The 21,881-nt window shown below is 43.0% G+C and overlaps 1 protein-coding gene across 1 annotated transcript in view; it reads left to right on the forward strand.

Moving 5' to 3' along the window:
- PIK3CG (phosphatidylinositol-4,5-bisphosphate 3-kinase catalytic subunit gamma) overlaps positions 1 to 21,881 on the forward strand; it is a 380,321-nt gene that overhangs the window by 209,101 nt on the left and 149,339 nt on the right. The window contains exon 7 of the mRNA XM_069629131.1: positions 14,207 to 14,297. Coding sequence (XP_069485232.1) covers positions 14,207 to 14,297 — 91 coding nt within the window. The remainder of the gene's footprint in view (positions 1 to 14,206; positions 14,298 to 21,881) is intronic.

The following is a 21,881-nucleotide window of genomic DNA, read 5'->3' on the forward strand; positions in this document are numbered from 1 at the left end:
TTCTTCCGTTGGCAGGATAAGATGGGTACCGCCACCACTGTGAATCCTTGACAGGCATGTAAGAGCATTTGGATTGCCCTCCTGCCATGGGCAAGTGTGTTCATCTAGGTCTTGCTGGTGGAGGCCCTGTGCCCTGGAAACTCCAGTTCCCACAAGGCAAAGTCGTATAATCCTCCACTTCCTCTGTAGTCTTGGCACCACAGGCTCTCCCTCCAGCAGGTCCCTTCTGTTACGGTGCAACACCTTTTCCCAGACCCTGGGTGGACTCCAGCAGTTAGTCTTCTTTGTGAAGCTCTCCTCCTTCTGGCTCTAACCTTGGTAAAAGGGAGCAGGGACACACATGTCTGTATCCCTTGGGATCTTCTCTCTGACTGGGTCCTGCTAGCCCTTTTTATGTTCCTCCCAATGGGGTTGAGTCTCCGCCATCTCTCCTGATAGGTTATTCCCACTTTGTGTTTGAATCTGAAGCTCTAATTTGTTATTCACCTTTTGATAGTGACTCCCCTTCCATATCCCTTTATCACTCTCTTAATTGGGTAATTAACTGAGGGTCTTAATTGCAGCCAATCGGGTTCTGCATGGAGTTAAAACATGTCAGGGTCAACAGAGCCATCTTGGATGTTCCAACACTGCGGAGCATGACATTGCATGGCAACACTTCCTCCTGGGCTCGCCTGCCTTAGCGTCTCTCAAGGTCCATCAATGCTGTATGTGGTTGAGCCTCTACCTTCTCGATCTCTGACAGGCAAGCTTTGCGTAAGCCCAGAAGAAGGTCAGTGAATGCCCTGAGTCGTGGTCCAGCAGATGTTGTACAGTCTCCTTCTTGGAGTCGTTGAGAGACATCAGACCTTTGAGATTTCTATGAAAAATAGCCCCAAGCCCAGGGAAGCCTTCTGAGAGGATCAGTATTCAATTTCTTCTTAGTAATTCAAAGATCTAACAACAGGTCAAGGTTCCGATCTCTGGACAATGTGAGCATGGGTATTCTGGGACTCATAGTCTCTCCATTTTCCATAACTTGTCTGGGGACTCCCGATGGGCTTACTTCATCCCATATGAAGCAACGGCCCAGCAGGATCCCACCTTGTCCACATTCAGGGAGACACATCGGGTAGCAGCCGGACCAACCCATTCCATATCAGTCCGCAACATATCCATGTCAGGATGGGAAGTCAACTTACTACAACAGTACCTATGTGAGGCATGTGATTGGGCCATTCTATTAAAAGATATCACCTCATGCATTTTTCCTTGAATTTCTGTTAAGACTGCAACAATAATTATGTATGTAATGTGGCTTTGTGCACATTACAAAAAGTGCCACAGACTTTGTAGAATGCCCATATGTTCTTTACGTGTTCATTGTTACACCAGAAACAAAACATTTACCGTAAGCCTAAATTGGAAGAGTAAGGTACTGTGGTGAAAATAGTACCTAATACAAAATCAGCCCTTCTTAGTTTTGATGCGCTGTATTGATGATTCTGCCCTTTCCTCCCCATATATATTGTGGAAGTGCATTATTGAACAATGGCTTCTGGGTCAGGGAGAATTGTGGAAGAAGAGGATAATCAACCCCTCCAACAAACCCCAGAAGGCCTATGTAAGGGCATGTGTGGCTTAGAGGGGAGCATTAGCTTTGAATCATCTAACATACACTCCCCTTCCTGAAGTATCACAGGTTTGGAGAGCATACTGGGAGATGAAGATTGGGCCAAAACCAGATACTGTGGTTCCAGGAAACACAGGCAGTGGGGGAGGCCTGTAAGGAGAGATATTGCAACTATTATTGGAATCGGCTGATGGGGAATGCAAAATGTGGTCATCTAAGCTGGATTTCTATACATTTGGATGACACCATTAAAATAATCCCATTCCCAGTCAAAAGTCTTCTCCATTTGCGATTACTGACAGGAATGGGATATTTGCAATGTTTACAATATGGCTTTAGTCTGCCACTGTTTGTCCCCTATCTCTGGAGCATTGGGAGATGTTATAATAGCTGGCATTAGCCTTCCTGATGGGAAGATGAGGTAATGTGAGTGTGGGGATTGTAACACTTCTCTGGAGCTTTTTTGGGAGGGTGTAGAAGACAGCACCTTGGAAGATGAAGTTTATGGAATCCTATAGCCTGTCCCACTGCTCCTCACCTTTAAAAAAGCCGGACAGTAGTACACTATTCAACCCCTCATCATGGTATCAGGGGCTTTGAATTGAAGGACTGTTCAAACTAGCCCCATGAGTGGGTGTATCATTCATCTGGATTCCGCAGCATTAAAGACTACTACTTGGCCAACATACACTCTTGGGAGAGGGAAGTAGACAGGAGGATCATTTCCCAAGTCAAACGTGACCACAATACTTTGATAGCATCCCTGAGATGATGGGAAAAGGCAATTCCCTAAGCAGAGTCGGAATTGCCTCAGGAGGTGTTGGTGGCAAATACATGCAGAGTCAGGCCCTTTTCACGCTGTGGAAATCATACTAGCAACTGATTCAATAGGAGAAAATGTTGTATCATGTAATCATGGCAATTGAGCACCTGTTGACACTCATTTGCCCTTGTTTTGGGAGGTTGGGAAGATACAAGAAGCCCTTTTTAGTCATGCCAAATCACCCATGGTTCAACAAGGATTGCCATACTAAGAGGAAACATCTTTTACTAAAGTGAGGCAGCGGAATCAGGATGGAGGTGAGGACATAGTTCGTTGAAGTTATGAGAGAGATTGAAAAGCTAGTTAATTTGAAGAAGAATGTCGCAGCCCAAAAGGCATGGCTTCAATTGGTGGAGGCTTTTATCAACAAAGACTCAAAAACTATTTGGAAGTTGGTACCGTGAGGTACAGTGGACACACTCCTGAGAGTGGCATAAACATGCGATATCTGAAAGACCACCTAGCTCTCTCCAGGCCACCGTTAGTGACCCGCAGAGAGTTAAGTCAGGTACAACGTCAGATAAATTCCATTATTTCATTCTGTCAGGGCTTCTCTAGTTTTGTACAGTGTGTTGGGCTATTGAGGCCCTAATAACCAGACATTGCACAAAGCCTCTGGGTTTGATTAAATCCCCCTAGATTTGCAGGTTCTAGAGAAGGGGTGAGCACAGTCAACCATTGTATTCAGCTGACTATTCCTAAAATGAAATGGGTGGACTTAAACATGGGGAATCTTTTCTGCACCTTCATTAATATTAAGACAGCTATTAAATCGCTTGATAAGCAGTTACTTCAGGATACAATGATCAATAGTAGGGTGCCTCCTAACCTGAGGGGGGCCATTTGGGTCTTGCATGAAGACAGCTCTGCCCACGTACCGTATCGTTGCAAGAGAGAATCAACTCAGGACTTCCCAGTGGAAGTTGGAGTTGCGTTCTAGGGCCGACCCATTTATCATTGTTTTTTCAATTATTTTAATGTATGGATGAAATCTTCCAGCTGTGACTTTGCCTATGTTGCTGGTGCACGTGTCACGCTTTTACTCTTTACGTATTATACAAATTTGCTTGCAGGGCAGAACATTTTTTGGCCTTGGGAGTGGCTGCCTTTGAGAAGTATTGTTGTGATCAAAGTGTCATAATAAATGTAGCAAAAACCAAATGTATGATCTGGGATAAAACCAATGGATGAGAAACGTGTTGAATGTTGAGGAGAGGACAGTGGAAAAGGTCCTCTCCTTCAACTATTTAGAGCTTATTTTTTCAGTTACAAGTAGTTGGGATGAACAATTACAAAAATGTGCTATTACCATTTATCAAGTAGGTGGCAGAGTGGGATTCCGGAATGTTGGCCGAAGTAGCAGCAGCTTGAACCTGCAGCTTCTGGCCTTCTACCTAAAGAAATGACATTACGAATTATGAATTCAAAGAAAACAATCCAGGAGTCAGAAAATCCAACTTCTAAGAAACAGAAGCAATTTTTGGAAATGGATAAAGAAAATCCTAGCACTCAAGACATTTACAAGCTGCTGAGGCAGGTGGCTCTGGATATGAGTGAAGTCAAAGTCACTATGGCTGAACTGAACTCTAAAGTATCAAATTTGGATGTCACAGTGGCTGATTTAGAAATAAAATCTGCCAATATGGGTTCTGAAATGGCAGGGAGTTACAGAGCCTACAACATCCTAAAGACTGACCTTCAAAGCGAGAATGAAAAGCGTATGGAAATGTATCAGACTGATTGGGGTTGAAGAAAACTCGGAGCCCAAGGATGAAAACCTAATACCGCTAAGTATGCACATTTTTAATGACTGCTATGGTGTGGACTCTCTTGGTGTAGCTGACATTGACCATGCATACCAGATATGCAAGTCTCCTGGCTCCAGACCTAGACATATTCTTGTGACTTTTGTTCTCTCCAGGAAGAGAGAATCTTTATTGAATGCAGCGAGGATTAAAGGTACTGTTACTTTTAATGGAAAGCCAATCGTTGTCTATCCAGATTATCCAAAGGAGTTTATGGCAGTCAGGAAGACTTTTAAAGGTGTGGAAGAATTGGCAAAAAATCTGCAGGTAAAAGCTTTTCTAAACAGATTTAATGCTATGACTTTAACACTACCTGAGGAGGAGAAAATCACCTCTGATCCTAAGGAAACATATTTATGGCTAGAAAAGCTCAGTGATTCACATGATTCAATTACTGACTGATCTATTTTACACTTTCATTTTGGTACCGCCTTCATAATTGTTTTAATTTAATGTAATTAATTTGCTTGGTAAACATATTTTATTTTCATCAAGATGGCGGTTGCAAACTTGATCAGTTAAATGGTTTCTACCTTTAAAAAAGGCTTCACCTCGAGCTCCATATTACAAGATGCAAAATCAATGTATTCGAGAAGAGGACCCTCTGTCAGCGTTGATCAGCTGGCCTACATGCCGGGATCTATATTGTGTCTACGTTATAGCGTATGCTTTAATACAAACGAAAACTGTGGACGAGTATGATTGGTTACATATCCTCATCACGGAAATGAGCTGCTAAGTAGAGGGGCTGCACAATGATCCTACTTGCGGCCGTCTCCGTCTCCTTTTCAGGGAAAGCGGATTTCCAGGAATTGCTCTTCATACCAGAGACGTAAGTTGACTTCAGATCCAAAAAAGAATTTCTGTTGGTGGTGGGCGTATACTTATAGCAGCGATAGCTACACTCTTCAATGGACATTTGTTCTGCTGCTGTTTATGGGAGGAGTTAAACAGTACAGAACTATACCCTAATGTTATAACATCCTTCGGGTGCCTTCATATTTATGAGATCGGTTGGAAGATTGACTGTTTGTCTCAAATACCTTAATGTCGGAAAATATACTTTCAATATGACGTATTTATGCTGGAACTGCCAATTGAAGAGATATCTAAGCCTATTGTAGAGATGACAACCCTTTCGATGCGCTGTTTCCCATGGGCGTGGATTTGTTTATGATTTAATACACCAGAGAATAAACAAAATACAAAAAAATTATAAGGAGTGTACTGGAAGTCTGCAGTTATGTCCCGATATACCCTATCAGCAATAAAACCTACAACGGTCTGATGGAGACACTACAGTAATTACAATAGCTGGGTCTAAGGAATGTATGGACTTTGATCATTTTGGCGGCTGCGAAAATGGGAATACAACGGTTGGCGTAGCAATAAGCACTGTGTTCCTAAAGAGTGGCACAAGAGACTTTGAGACTGCTAGATAACGTTGAATATATACCGCTGAAATCTCCCAGATGTATTTGATGATATTATTTGCATATGCATATTTGCATAAGGACGAGTGTGGGAAATACCTAAAGCAACTAACCATTTATAACAATTATTTTTCTTACTTATTTACTTCAATTAGTCAAATGAATAAAACATAGTTCTCAAATAGTCTTAACAGAGATTTTAACGGAAAATAAGTACAGTGAATATCATTTAATGCATGTTTTATCATGGAGCCGTTCATTGTTTGCTGGCCTATAGGCTTTTAGATATAAGATATTAACATTTCTTCCCCTATGTATGAGTTTGGTGTTTGGTCTAGGTGGAGATTCATAGTGGTGATTCAAAAGAATATACTAAATATCTGTTGTCATGGATATACTGCCAATCACTATCAATCTAATAGAGGGTCTATCATTGTGATACAATTAAAGATAAATAAGGGTTTATAATGTGACGCATTAGGGTGTGGATGCAAAAGGGCTACTTAACGTGCCTATATTGTAATAATTTAACTTAACTGCAATCCGAGGCTGTACCTGATAATCAGATTGAATATGCTGGTACATAGTTGTTTGCAATACACAAGAAGTATGACATTCTTATGTAGAGAGGGATCTCCATTTTTGTCAACTTTTCATGTAGGGGATATTGGACTGTGGAGATTTGCCATGTTGACTACATATGGTATATTGGTACACTTACACTGCTAAGAGAAATTTAAAACATATTTCAGGGGCAAATGATGGGTGTTTCGCGCCATCACTCATGGATGGAATTGTAAATTGGTGTAGAATATGAAAATATAAGAAAGCTAACTGTATCTTGGAGGGAGGTGTGAAATAATACATTATCTGGAGATATTTTTGAAATGCTACGGAGGTGAAAAGGTGTACTATTTGTTATAGAATATTTGCAGTTAAAATGATGAAAATTGTAATTGGAAACATGTGTATGTAGTATAAATGGGTTCAAGAATGTATTTTAGGAAGTAGCTAAATTTGAGATCTTACATCAAATTGGGAGGGGTGTCGGGAGTAATAGGTTATTTGAGTTCTTGTTGATGTTGGATCCCTACTTCTGCATCAGGAGAGAAGGTGTTTTTTTAAATGTATTTGTAGAGTTTTTGAACTAGTGCTTATTTGTTTGTATTTTATGATGGTTTTCGAAATGTCTTTAAATAAGGGGCTTGATTTATCTGTCTCTACTTGGAATGTGAATGGCATTAACAATCCAATCAAAAGGCAGAAGATTTTCAATTATATGGACGACATAAGGAGTGACATTTACTTCCTACAAGAAACACATTTACTGAAAGATGAGATAAATAATTTGTGGAAAAAATGGGTAGGCAGGTTTTATGCCTCATGTTATTCCTCTGAATCTAGAGGGGTCACAATTTTGATATGGAAAGATGCTGCAGTAAAAGTCCTGAGGATGCGTTCTGACGAAGATGGTAGAATTGTTACATTACTTGTAGAAATTCAAGGTGTTGAGGCAATTCTGTGTAATATTTATGCCCCATCAATTCATGACGGTTCATTTTTCAGAAAAAACCGCACCTATTTTTGCAAGATTTAGATTCCCCTAACATTATACTGGCGGGTGATTTCAATTTGGTGACTGACCCAACCATTGATCGTAGTGGGGCTAAGACATTTCAGAGACAGGATTGTCATTATTGTTCATTTCAATCAATTGTTACAGGCTACGATTTAAAGAATTGTTGGAGGTTGAAACACCCGAATTTGAGAGAATTCACATTATATTCAGGCTCGCACACTACACACTCTTGTAATGACATGGTTCTCATGGGAGGCAGGATGACAGAGAATTTTAAGACTTGTAAGATCGATAATATCGCGGTCACTGACCATGCCCCAGTATCTTTGGTTCTGAAATTAGATTTTGAAACTCATAGATCTTTTATTTGAAAAATGGACACCTCTATTCTACAGGACAAAGAATTACTAGAAAAGATTAGATCTGAGGCTGATCATTTTGTAGCGGAAAATCGGTCAGATGAACTGAGCAATAAGATTACATGGGAAGCCTTCAAGTGTACCATGAGGGGTCTTGCATTGGGTTTGTCAAGTGGTAAAAGGAAGAAAATGGAGAGAATTCAGCTAAACTTAGATACACGCACCAAGGAGGTTACAAACGAGTTAGTGTGTGACCCAACTCACATAGATAAGAAAACAGAATTAAGTATATTAAAGAAAGAATTGAATGTTATTCTAACAGAAAGGTCAGAGAAGGAATTGTATAGAATCAAATGCTCATACTTCGAGAGGGGAGAGAAATGCAACCGTTGGCTAGCCTACAGGCTTAGACAACAGCAATCTGAGGGAGCGATAACTTCTATAAAGGGAGCTAATGGCCTAGTTACGTTCAATCCTAGTGAAATCAATGTTGTTTTCAAAGAATATTACACAACTTTATACTAAAATGAGTCAGGTATTATGGGAGGTGGAGAAACTTTTCTCTATGACTTGGAGGTTCCAAAGATTACTGATATGGATACACTTGTACTTAATAAAGCTTTGACTAATGATGAGATTAGTTATGCAATTAGCAAACTGAATACTGGGAAGTCACCTGGGTCGGATTGCCTTACCAGTTGAATTTGACAAGATATTGCCAGAGTCAGCACTGGAGCAGTTAAGAGACATGTTCATGGAGTCTAGGAAGGAGGGTCTGTTACCAAATCTACCAACCATGCTGCTATCTCAGTTTTTCTAAAAAAGAAAAGGGCAAAGATAGTAATCTACCATCTAGCTATCACCCAATAAGCTTGATTAATACAGGCAACAAAATCTTAGCTAAAGTGTTGGCCTTAAGTATCGAACACTTGTTGCAGACTCTGGTGCATAAAAACCAATCAGGCTTTTTTAAGGACAGTAGAACTTCCAGCAATATACGAAACCTGCTGCTGACAATATCGCAGGCCCAGAACTCGGAAGAGGACATAGATGTGTTCTCTCTCGACGCAGAGAAGGCGTTTAACAGAGTGAACTGGGAATATTAGTTTTTTCGGTATTATGTGCTATGAATTTAGGGGATGACTTCATTTCGTGGATTGCCCTACTGTATGCTCACCCCACAGCGTATGTTAAAACCAATGGACCGCTGTTAGGCTCTTTTGGTTTGAAGAGAGGTAGAAAGCAGGGCTGCCTTTTATCTCCATTGTTATTTGTTTTAGCCATTGGGCCACTTGCAATTGCCCTGAGGTATGATCCAAGTCTGAGAGTATTAAGCTTTCAAGGAGTTGAACAAAAAATATGGTTCTATGCGGATGACCTACTGCTGGTGCTAAGGGATCTAGATATGTCACTACAAGTATTGATGGATAGACTTGAAAGATTTCACAAAGTGGCTGGATACACAATGAATTGGCCCAGATTGGAGGTTATGCCTTTGACGCAATTCTGTGATAAAGTTTTGTAACTAACTGGGGCTTCCAATGGTGTGAGAAAAGAATAAAATCTCTGAGCATATGGTTGACACCTGTGACGGGAAATATGGTAGAAGAGAATATGGGGGATGTGTGCCGAGATCTAAAAATGAACCTAGAGAGGTGGTCTTTGTTACATTTATCGCTTTGGGGCAAAGTGAACGCCCTGAAGATGAACACTGCTGCAAAAATCAATCACATATTAAGCATCCTTCCCATGAAAATGAATCAACTTTATTGGAAAACGATTGATGGCTTACTACAATCATTTATTTAGGGTCAACCCCCCCCTAGACTTAAGTTATGGAAGCTTCAGCTTCCAACGGAGAAGGGAGGTCTTAGTGTGCCAAATTTCAGAGCATATCACCTGGCATTTTCAAGTCAATTTAGTGTACCTTTCTTGAGAAACCCGCCAGATAGATGGGCTGTAGCTGCGGAGAGTCTCTTGGGGCCCACTGGCTCCTCAGGCAGTTCTAACGACAACAAACAGGCCTAATAAGAAAGTCCCCATGACTGAGTTCTTGAGGGATACATGGAAACTCTATATGACATGTTGGGTTCGGTGGCTCTGAAGTCACCAGATGATTCAATCTGGCTGAATCCTGCAATCACTGATAAAGGTAAAACTTTGTTCTGGCCGGAGTGGTTTATTAGTGGAGTAAATTGGATCAGTGACATTTGCAAGGATGGAAAATTGATTAATGGTGAAGAGTTGTGTGTAAAGTATAACATTGATAATTATTCAGATGCAGAATTCAGAAATTTGAATTGAATATGGAATATGGTACGATATGTGTAAAAATGTAAATCTATGCTCACTCAATCTGAGTGAATGGTCAAGACAAATAAAGATCCTCAACAGAGTGTACTGCAGCCCTGAAAGGCTGATGAGGAGGGGTTTGCTGGATTCTGATATATGCTGGGGCCGTGGGAGTGAGGTGGGCAGTATAGAACATATGCTCTGGGATTGTGTACGAGTATGTGGATTCTGGCATGATGTATGTACAATGTGTTTGCGAGTTCTACATTTGGATATTGATTTGGATTTCAAAACAATGGTTCTAGGAGGTGATGACTCGAGACCCTTTCTTCATCACAAAAAAATGACTATTCAGAGGGGCATCAATCTGCAAAAAAATATTCTACGAGGCTGTAAGTCTCAAATTGCACCGAAATCTGTTGATTGGATTGATGAAATGAATTGCCTTGCTAGCATGGAAAAGGTAATATACAAGAGACAGGGAAAACAGCACTTTAATGCGAAAGTCTGGGATAATTTTTTGAATATGTACTAGTTCATACAACTATAACTCTGTTATATATTTATTTACATGTATTTTATTGTCTTTTAATTATTGTGATATGTTTGTCTGCAAATTTTTACTGTTTTACTACTCACTTAAATTAATAAATAAAGCATTTAAAAAAAGTAGGTGGCAGAGTGTGACATTTCATCTCTGCTTGGGTGCCAGATGGATCAATCTCCCTAACGCGGAGCCAATGGCTATAAATGGGTTGGAGCTGTGGGGAATTGCCCGCCAGCCCCAAGGTAGTGTTGGCAGAGAACAACTTTCTGAGATCCTTATATATCCATGCTCCCACTTAGCCTACAATTAAGCACCCCGTGCATTGATAAATCAGCCATAACACAGGTTTGTCAGGGACATGTGAGGGAAATAAGACCACTGCATGGCTTTGAGGGGGTTGCGGGGATCCCTTGGTTGAGACATTTTAGAGAATAGTTAATTGTGCCAAATGGGTCATACATATGGGAACATCCCCACACGATAGAAACCAGGGTTGCAAGTGTACTCTCGGAGTCCTACTGACATAATTGCTTGGGGCAGTGTATACATTTTCTCTTTTCTCTGTGGGACCCCAGTATTCAGAGAGAAAAGGTGCAACAGGATTGTTTACTCTCTAGTTCGCATTGCTGACGTATAGGTGGGAAAGTGATTGGTACGCTAATGCTTCATGTATATATAATAGGCTTTCACAGGAGACTATCTCTCAAATGTTTTTATTCTGCCTATTCTATATGGCAATACAAAGGTCTCTCAAGAGCCCTCTATTAAATGAGTTGAGGGTGTGCCCTGTGAGAGGGGTGCTGCAGACTATGCTTCTCCTCTCCACAAGAGCTCACCAGCTGACAACTATTTCTTATGGTGTGTCTGGAAAATCGGAATGTAAGCCATGAGAAGAATGTGATATACAGATTTTAGCATCACTCCTCTCATATGTAAACAGAGAATAGCACAGGGGCTACGTGCTGGTCTTGGAAGCAAGACCACGCAGAGTAACAGAGGTGCGTTATAAAAAAACAATTCAATACATAATACATTTCTAAGATTGAATTTAGGCATGCAGGAAAAGGTTTTAATGTTTTGGATGGGATAATCTTCTTGGATTTTGGAAATTAGGTTTGTTTTGCTACTAGTTAAAAACAATAGTGGCAGGAAAAAGAATACATCATGATCATTGAATCACTTTGTTAATTTAAAACTCTCAGTCTCAATAAAAACGTTAAATAAATAACAGTAACATCATATTAAAAAAAGTGAAGAACCTCGAGTATTAGAAAAATTCCTTATGAAACAGGTCAGGATACAATGTTCATTCAGATCAATGTTGTTATTGTATGCTTTCAGGTAACTATATCCCAAAACGCATATGCTTTCGCAACCTAAAAGCACATGCTCTAGGGTTTCAAGTTCATCCATACCACATAGCCTACGTGCATGACCCAGAATTCCAAGGCAGGCACCTTGTGTCATAAGTGCCTCACTAATGTTAATTTTCATTCTTAGATATTGCCTAGCGATCATACTTTTGGGAAACACTGCTATGTAAGATGGTTTAATGTCACTGCTGGCAATATACTCACAGAAATCAGAGCCCTGACTGCTAGACAATAAGTTAACCAAATATTGTTCTTTACTGAACGGCTGCATTTTTGTTTTGAGACAAGACTTTATTACATAAACTGCTCCATTGAGCAGCAGACTACAGCATCCGTCCGGCCATTTTCTACATGTAGTTATCATATTCCCCAAGGTACCCATTGAATGTTATTTGTCAAAATCACAAAGGCACCTATAACGGAGCCTATCATGGTGTCATGCTCTTGTTTCATCAATTTATCACAGAATAAAATGTTTTTTACAGTTGCATCCAAGGTAATGTGTCAAATTCGAGGTAGAGATACCCTATGGGAAGTGAAGGTGGTAAACACAGGAGCCTACGCATAGTTACTGCCTCATATCGTCTGAACAGGGGCCAATGGTCACCACCCCAAATTTCTATTCCATGAAACAGTATCGATCGAACTTTTGTTTGGTACAACAGTAGGATAGTTTCTATGGACATTCCACTTTGATTCCAGACAAAATGCCTGATTGTATTAACGGCTTTGTTACATTTCAGTTTAGTCTCTTGCCAGTGCCTATCCCACTTCAGTGTACTTTGAAGGTGTAAACCTAAATACTTATAACAAGAAACATTCTCTACTTTCAACCCATTCAATGAACAAGCAAGACTACGGGCCTCATTACAAGTCCGGCGGTAACCAAGGAGGTAAAACTGCCTGGTTACCGCCGGACTCGTATTACCATTCCGCCTCCGTGATTCCTGGAATTACCGGGGCATTACAACACCGGTGTCCCGGGAATTCCCGAGGCGGAATGGTGTAAATCCCCATTCCCATTGAGTCCTATCGGACTCAATGGGAATGGGGTTCATGGAAACACCGGCACCATCTTATGCCGGTGTTTCCTCGTCCACCTGCAGGTGGGCGGTGGTAAACCCGCCAGGTCAGACCTGGCGGGAACGCCACCTCCCGCCTGCAGGACTCGGGATCGGGCGGTCCGGAATTAACAGTGGCAGCGGGTTTACCGCCACTGTTATTTCCGGACCGCCTGACCTGTAATGAGGCCCTACGACTCTTCCTAGACAGTGGGGCAAATATATTATTTTGGTTTTGTCAATGTTAATGACTAACCCGTTCATTTCTGCACATTTGCCTAACGCATCCAACAGACTTTGTAACACTCTGGGAGTGTGGTCTATTAATGCTAGGTCGTCCGCGTATGCCAACCAACTATTAAAATGCCTACCCATCTTTACTGGGCATATGAGTTGGTTGATGAACTGAGAACCTAGGTCAGACAGATGGAGGTTAAAAAGGGTAGCAGCAACTGTACACCCCTGTTTGACTCCACCTTGTGTGGATATAGGGGCTGATAGATTCCAGTATAGAGGAGCATCAGCATTTTCAAGAGCCCCGGTGGGATGTTCCATGACACAATTCTTCTCCATAATCTTCCTCTTAGCACAGAGTCAAAGGCAGCAGAGAAATCTATAAAGACTGCATGAAACCTCGTGTTCCTCCTTTCCCAGGCATATTCAATAGAGGTAACCAATACCAACAGGTTGTGGGCAGTATTAGATTTTTGTATGAAGCCCTTCTGGTTTGGTGGCAATATCAAGTTGGTACAGATCCAGTTGTTTAGTTCTATCAACAGCACCTTAGAAAAAATATTTTATGGTACATCCAACATGGCCAGCAATCAATAATTGGACGCTACGTTCCATGGGCCCTTTTTATGAACAAGCCAAATTTGACTTTCGCGCCATGTTTGTGGTATCATGCCTGTTCTGCCAATGTTGGAGAACAATAGATAAAGGCATTTTGCCCATTTGTCTGGTTCAAGCTTAACCAGGGCATTGCAGATGCCATCTGGGCCTGCTGCTCGGAATTAATTGAAGTGTATGACAATATTAGTGATGTCATAGATGGACGACTGACAATTCCACTCTACGTCATGGAGTGTGATTGGATCGTCTTCACACTCATTAAGGCCCAGTGTTTCTGCAATGTATGTCATTTGTTGTAACATTTAACTTCATATTTGTTAGAAAAAATGTTGATGATTTATTTTTTTAAATGTCTCAATTTGTTGCTTGATTTCTTCTGTTTATTTTATATTTATATGTCTTTTATGAAGCCATGATCTCAAATAAATTACTTCCTGAGTTGAAAGAATAATGTATTGTTATTTGTGTAGATTCTTCGGATTATGGAATCCATATGGGAAGCCGAATCGTTTGATCTCTGTTTGTTGCCTTATGGCTGCATTTCTACAGGAAACAAAATAGGTATGCTTCTAACATTCTGCATGCAATCATTTTATGAATTAGGTAAGCTCAAGTTGTATTTTTTGTATGTTTTACCGCAATGCTGAAGAGTCAAAGAGTCATAGGTTTATGATTATTTATTTATGCCTGTTTATTCACAGAGCTTTATGGTCAAATGATATTTAAGTGCTTCACTACAGATATATGGCAGCACTCGTGTGAAAGCCTGGTGGATTATTTTTATTACTGCAATAGACATGCTTTAGGCAGTTGTAGGAAAGCCCCCAGACGCTCACACCAGAAAAAATACAACCAACTAGAGAACAAGGCCCATTATAATTCTTGCAAGGATAACACGTTTTATTTCCATACAAAGGGAAACAGCACCACAAAGATTTCTGCTGTCGTGGATCGTTCTGCATAAATCAATAAGAACAATACTTTATGAAGGAATGCAGCGTCATTAGTGATGTAAAATTACATAATGTGCGACTCCGAACTGCTGGGTGGTGAGGCCCCATGAATATGTCACCTGATCAAAAGGGGATGCCAGGCCATTGGTCCTAGCCCCATCCCTCATCTTCTTCCACGTGGGAGATGTTGCGGGCATCATTCATCAGCGAAAAATAACACTCATACTACCAACTAAGAAAAAACACATTTATTTCTATGTAACAGTGCACCTGGTATGAACAGACAGGGGCCCAGCGGGAAAACCTGAGGTCACACCAACTCACACACTTCACTCTCTCCCAGAGAAGATGACATTTCTCCAAGGTCTCCCACCCCGGTTCTGGGCTATAATTTCATTCCTCCCTTCAAGTCGCAGCACAAATCACATGACCTACGAGTGAAGGCAGGAATGCCCTGCATTCTGATCTTTCTGATCGATTGAGGAGTCCAACAGGTTTATAGTCAGTTGCCCGGGGTTATCTAGTATACTGGAATTTAGAGGTCCTAAAGCCAGGGCATTGGGGTGCTATAATTTAGGATTGGGACTGATGGGGGTTGGAGGCCTGTACCCTCCTTCTCATGAGATCGCACTGTTCACAGAAACTCAGCCCTCCTTGCTTGGCCTTGCAGGGCACATTCATTCCAGGGCGCAAAGGTTGGCAACAGTTTAGGACAATATAGGGTTTTATGGCTAGGTGCAGCTCTGGCCTTTCTCATCGGTGTGTGGGATACATCCTAGTCCCTTGCTCATGCTCGCGACCTAGGCCTAGAGTGCTGTCTGTTGCGCTACATTTAAGCTTTGTGCCACAATATGGCTTCAGATATCTAAGATGGCTGCTATTCCCGCATGTAGATTATACCTTGTAAGGAAGGTATGGTATCAACAGTAAGACAGACACAAGTGACCACAGTTCAAGGGTGTTTATTGAACTTTAACAAGGGTGTGATAAATGCCTGTCTAAACCTAAATCTATGGATGAGAGCAAGCTACAACCATCAAATAATAATAATGCAGTCCTAGAGGAGTCTCGTCAAAATAAAAGAGCCTGTACTAAAATAAACCTATTGCCAATTTTTACCGCTAAACATACATAGTGAAGGGTAGTATTCATGAAAAAGAAAGAAGTGTTCTCAAAATTATATGTCAGGATGTTCAGGCCATTGGCCTCCCTCCCCCACATTTTCAACACGGTACAAGGAGGTTCACTCGAGCAAAGCACACACTCTGGCTTCTTCATCACAAGGACAAAGTTCCATTACTAGCATTAGGGCCGTCTGTGCTATGCTACAAGTCTCTTTGCTTTTCCAAAGTCTCTTGACTCAAAGAGCCTGATGTACAAGAACAAAATAAACACAAATTTCCTCTCCTCTTTCGAGTGTTCAATTCGGGTGCCTCACCCTGGATCCCCCTTGGCCGGGCTGAGATCCCTTTTTATATCACAGTTGGTATCGTGGATCCCCCTCTTCTGGGCTCAGATCCTCTTTTTCAGAAGTTTACAGAATACTCTTTCTCACCCTCTGGACCACGAACTGTGGCGAGAACCTTTCGGGGTCGAACCGTTCACCCCGGATCCCCCTCAGCCGGGCTCAGATCCTTTCTCAGTCACAATTAGTCTCCCTCAGCCGGGCTTGGACCAATTGTAGTACACATTCAACTATCGAAGACTTTCAAATGTGCATGGGATTTAGCTTGACCTGTTGCAGGACCACTTCAATCTCGAATTTCCCCTTTCAATAGTTTCCAGTCAATTGGATACCTGACAGAGACCTTCGAGTGAGCACCCATGTGACGCTGCACCACTCTGTCTATGGTATCTTATTTAGCCTCCCAAAGTTCAATCACTCCTCTGGTTTTCAATTGTATTTGCGTTGTTCGTCAAACATGCCCTTCTCTTTAGATTTCTTCATACAATGTTGCCTCTTGCAACCTTGGTTCTAACATAGGCTGGTTTGGTATCAGTCCCTCCAATTTACCGACGGTGCTGTCTTTACTGGTGCTGCTTTGTTGTAGGAGCAAATGATGGAAGTCGGGTGTGTTTAATGATCAGTAATTGCCTGACATTTCCTGACCATTGTATTGGGACATGTCAGGTATACGGCTCTGTGTTAATCCATGTTCGCTCACGGTGAGCGGTCTGTGAGAAGGTATTTGTGTCGGGAAAGGGTCTGGGGGGCTGAGCTCTTAGGTATCCTATCTGGTAGGATGGGGAAAGGGTGTTCCAGGGAAGGGGATACCGCGTCTCATCTTCCGGTGTCCCACTTCCACTCCCCGAAGACCCCACATCCAGGTGATCCTTCCACACTGGTCCGCCCCCAGGAACTGGATCCAAAAATGATAGCCGTGTCTTGGCCATCTGTATGACAGAATCCCAGGGACTAGTAAGTTAGACACCTTCAGGTTTCTCACTTCCCCTTCCCCTATGCTATGTAGCCTCATCTGTTTCACAGGGGAACTGAGAGAGGAAATCCACGTTCCCTTGGTCTTTGCCCTTTCGGTGTTCCACAGTGAAACAGTAGGGTTGCAGGTCTAAGAACCATTGCATGACTCAAGGGTTAGAATCCTTTCGCTGGCTAATCCACACTAGTAGAGAATGGACGGTGATGAGTGCGATCTTTTGCCCTAGGAGGTAGTATCTAAGGTGGATAATGGGCCACTTGATGGCAAGGGCCTCTAATTCCAGCACAGAGTAATTATTTTCACATGAGAAATGTTTGTGACTTGTAAATAAGATGGGATTTTCTAATCCATCGCAAATGTGTGACAAGGATGTTCCTAAACCAGTAAGGGAGGAGTCTGTTTGTAACACAAATTCCTTTGTCTCAGGAGGATAGTTCAGGGGCAACACAGTTGCCTTGGAAGCAAGATGACGCGCAGGTTCGATTCCCGGGACCGCGCTTAGAAACCTCTGGGTATGGGGGGTGCTGTTGTACAGCCTACAAGATGGCTGCCTGATCATGCAGCTCTGCACGTCAATGGAAAATCCTGTTAAATACATCAGTCGCCACGCCAGCCTGACCCTATCTGGGCATACAACTGGGTGAAAGAAGCTACTGGGCATACCCTGTCCCAAAACCGAGCAGATTCCACCATTGCAGCTCGAGTTATTCTAACGGCGGAGAGGAGCGGATTTGGCGCCAGTGAAGGGACGCGCTTGGCCCTCTCTGGAGAACAAAACTCCGGCCGCTGATACTGGAAAGAAGGTCCCACTAATCCTACCTGCCTGGACGGTCTCCACACTGTGGGCATGGACCATCTGCCCCCCCTACCAGGCCCTGGTGGCTCAGACAGCTACACTCCCCTGTTCCAGGACTGCACGCTTCAGCCCGTGATCAGCCGGGCACGGCCTTTTCTAGCCCGCATTTATTGTGGGACTCTGGCAAGGGCGCGACCAAAACCACGCTGAAGGAGCATCACTGACTGCCTCTGAGGTTAGGGGGGTGACCACCCACCTCCCACCTGGACGCCACCAACTGGAGGGAGCGACCCACACCACCATTGCAATGTCGGGCGGTTAGAGCTTACACCCGCGAAACCGGCAAGCCACCTGTGCAATGGATGTAGATGCGGTTGTTGCCGCATGAAGGCAGGGCATTGCTAATTAGCCCACGAGCCGTCAGGCATGAAGCCTCGGCCGCACCCCGGGTGCTCACCGGCCTGCTGTCTGGGCCCGCACACCGGCTGTGGCGTGGTCTGGGAGGGGGGCAAAGGATCACCCACATCCCACGCAGGGACCGGAGACTGAGTGCTGTCCTGGTGACACCATAAGGTAGGATTTTCTTTATTATCCTATGCGCAACGTGCCATCACATAAGACGCCCACACACTGGGAGCTGGTGCTGCTGCACGTGGACATCCGCCTGACCCAGTGTTAGACCCTCGAGACTTTAACACACCCGGCCCCTGCGGACATTATCCCTCCAAGCAAAGACCTTCTAGTCTGGAGCCGCTATCAGCCCCCCAGCCCTGGCACCAACAAAGCATACCAGCTTGTAGGACACAGATAGCACGGCGTGAGACCCCTTAGCCCTCTTGTGACTCACACAGCAAATGTAACACTAGAACCTTGAACCCCCACTAGAAGGTGATCTACAAGTGCACCACAAACCTAACTTTGAGCTACACACCTAGCAGGCATTGATAATGCGTCCCCACAATACATACCTCTTATCACAATATGTGGTTCCATGCCATACAACAGCTTCTGAAATGTGGGGGGGATGTTGACCAGCCTGCCTACCCAAACAAAAGGCACTAGAAAAACTGTGCTGCCGACATCTTCTGCGCACTGTGATTTATTGAGGCTACAAACCCTTGGTTAAACAGCTTGGTGGCACGTGGCACAGCCAACAGAGTACCAGTGGCCCTGAATCGGCTACATACAGCGGTGTATAACACACTGCGACTAGAGCTACATACACCACCATTATGTCTAAAGGCGCTCACAAAAAAAAGGCCAGATGGATTCCTTCATGGGCCCGAGATCCATTACAGCCGAACCCCCCTCCTCCTCCAGGAACTCGCAACCACAACCAATGCAGGAAAATTCAAGGGATGACCATTCATTGCAAAACCATGCAGAATGGGTTCCTCGCTATTAATGTGAAGTTAGACGATATCATGGGCACAATAGGATCGCAGAAAGCGAGAATAGGATCGCTGAAAGCGAAAATTGAAAAGGAAAGCGGCCACATCACAGAGGCAGAGGGGTGCATCAGCACAAATGAGGGCATCATAGTACACCACGACAGCACACTTAACACTATACAAACAGAACTAATGAAAGTGGTAAATAATTGTGATGACTTAGAATCAATATCCCGGCGCAACAACATCAGGGTGGTCGGGATTCCGGAGGCGGCGATGAAGGGCTCCATGGAAGCCTTCAAGGAGAACCTCCTTAAATCTCTCTTTGACCCGCAAGGTTCTCACCACAGTTCGTGGTCGAGAGGGCACATCGAACACTTGCTCCCCCCCACGTCCCGGCGCTCCCCCGAGGACAGTCATAGCCAAGCTTTTGAATTACCAGGACAGGGATATGGTGCTCCGGCTCGCCAGGGAGAAAGTTGCACTGCAGTATGATTCCATCAGAATACATATATATCCTGAATTTGTGGCTGGCGTACAAAAGCAAAGACGATCATACGATACAGTGAAGTGCCTGCTCCGTGCTAGAAAGATTCAATATTCATTAATGCTCCCAGCCAAGCTCTGAACACAGCACAATGGAAAGGCACATTTCTTTGAGGACCCCATGTAGGCAACAGTATATGTTGAATCACACATACCTGCGTCCCTGCTGCTACCACACCCATAGGCTGCAATACCGCGTAATAATGTAGAGGAACATTCAGATGACTAAGAAGGTCGAACAATGCCGCACATAATCCGAATAGGCCCAGCACATGTAATACTGGCGACGGAAACAAAACTTTGTTATTTGAGGGGCGTTGAGCTGAATGGGGGGCAGCGCTGATGACATGACCCCCAATTTACCCAAAGGTTCTCGATGGTCACATCATCAAGTTGGGGTAGATGGTGAGGGTGGGGGGTGGGGTTGGGAGGTTCAGGGGAGAGTAAGTATGTTTAATGTTCAAGTTGACCAGACTGCCACCAACCTGGCTGTCAAGGGAAGTAAAGTTCTTAAAAGTAGTGGTGATAGTTGCTTAGTGAGCATCATGTTCAATTATTACCGAACTGTAAAAGTACTGGAAGACAGAGATAATGAAACTAACAATATATCATTGTCAATATATCACTAACAATAGCTCCAGTTGAAATTGATCTCTTGGAATATAAGAACAATCTTGGTACATGTTTTGTACATGCATGTAAGAGCATGTATCATGCGTCCACATGTTATGTGCAGTAGGTGCATGTGTAGTAGGTTTGCGTGTCATAGGAACATGTATTATGGGAGTGTTTGTTGTAGGAGCGTGTGTTATAGCAGAGTGTCATAAAAGCGTATGTCGTAGAAGTATGTGTTATAGGAGTGTGTGTCATTAGAGTGTGTGTTGTAAGAATGTGCAGTAAGTGTGTGTCATAAGGATGTGTGTGGTAGTAGCATGTGTCGATGAAGCATGTGTCATAGGTGCATGTGTCGTAGGATCATGTGTTGTAGGTGCATGTGCTGTAGGTGCACGCTCTGTATACAGTTTGTATGAAAACTGTACATTTATTCCATCACCGAAAAAATGACATCAAAGACAATTCATATGCTCTGTGGGCAGTACGTATTGAATGTGTACATTTACTCCATAACCTTAAAACTCATATTAAAGTCAGCTGAGACTTGCCTTTAATGTGAGATTTTTGTAATGTACCAACTGTAAAACTCATACATTCTGCGTACATGAATGCAGAGCATGTTGTAGGTGCCCCTGTGGTAGAAGTATGTGTTGTAAGAGTGCATGTCGTAGGATCGTGTGTTGTAAGAACACATGTTATAGGATTGCATCTTAAGAGTGGATATCATAAGAGAGTGTGTGTGTATGAGTGTGTGTGGTAGGAGCATGTGTTGTAGGTGCATGTGTTTTAGGTGCATATGAGAGCATGTGCCGTACGTCCACAAATGAAGAAGGCGCATATGGAGTAGCTGTCTGTGTCACAGGAACATGTATGGCAGGAGTGTGTGTTATAGAAGTGTATGTTATAGCAGCACATGTCGTAAGAGCACATGTTATGGGATTTTGTGTCATTAGAGTCTGTTGTAAGAGTGTGCAGTAAGTGTGTGTCATAACGGTGTGTGTGGTAGGAGCATGTGTTGTAGGAGCATGTCATAGGACCTGGTGAGCAAAGGTGTCCGAACACCGCTGTCCAAATGAAAGTGGGTGCTCACCCCAGGCGGATCACCATCCGCCAAAAATAGTAAACACCAAAAAAGCACTGCTCCACTTTAAATTAGTCGAAATATTCAACGCATCTTAATAGATGTTATCCATGAAGTTTAGTCCATAAAACATCAACAAGGAAGGAAAACAAAGATACACGTTTCACACTTGACTGGGTGCTTGGTCACCCATTTGGGTGAGAAAAGCGTAACTTTGTTTTCCTTCCAGGTGTGTTGATTTTTTGGAGTGTGTTTATAGTGGATCAGTGGATTGCGATCCTGGTGCCTTTGGTGCTTTTTTGCTGTTTTATATATATATATATAT

This window comes from Ambystoma mexicanum, chromosome 12, assembly GCF_040938575.1.
Source record: "Ambystoma mexicanum isolate Mex_15411 chromosome 12, UKY_AmexF1_1, whole genome shotgun sequence".
NCBI lineage: Eukaryota > Metazoa > Chordata > Amphibia > Caudata > Ambystomatidae > Ambystoma > Ambystoma mexicanum.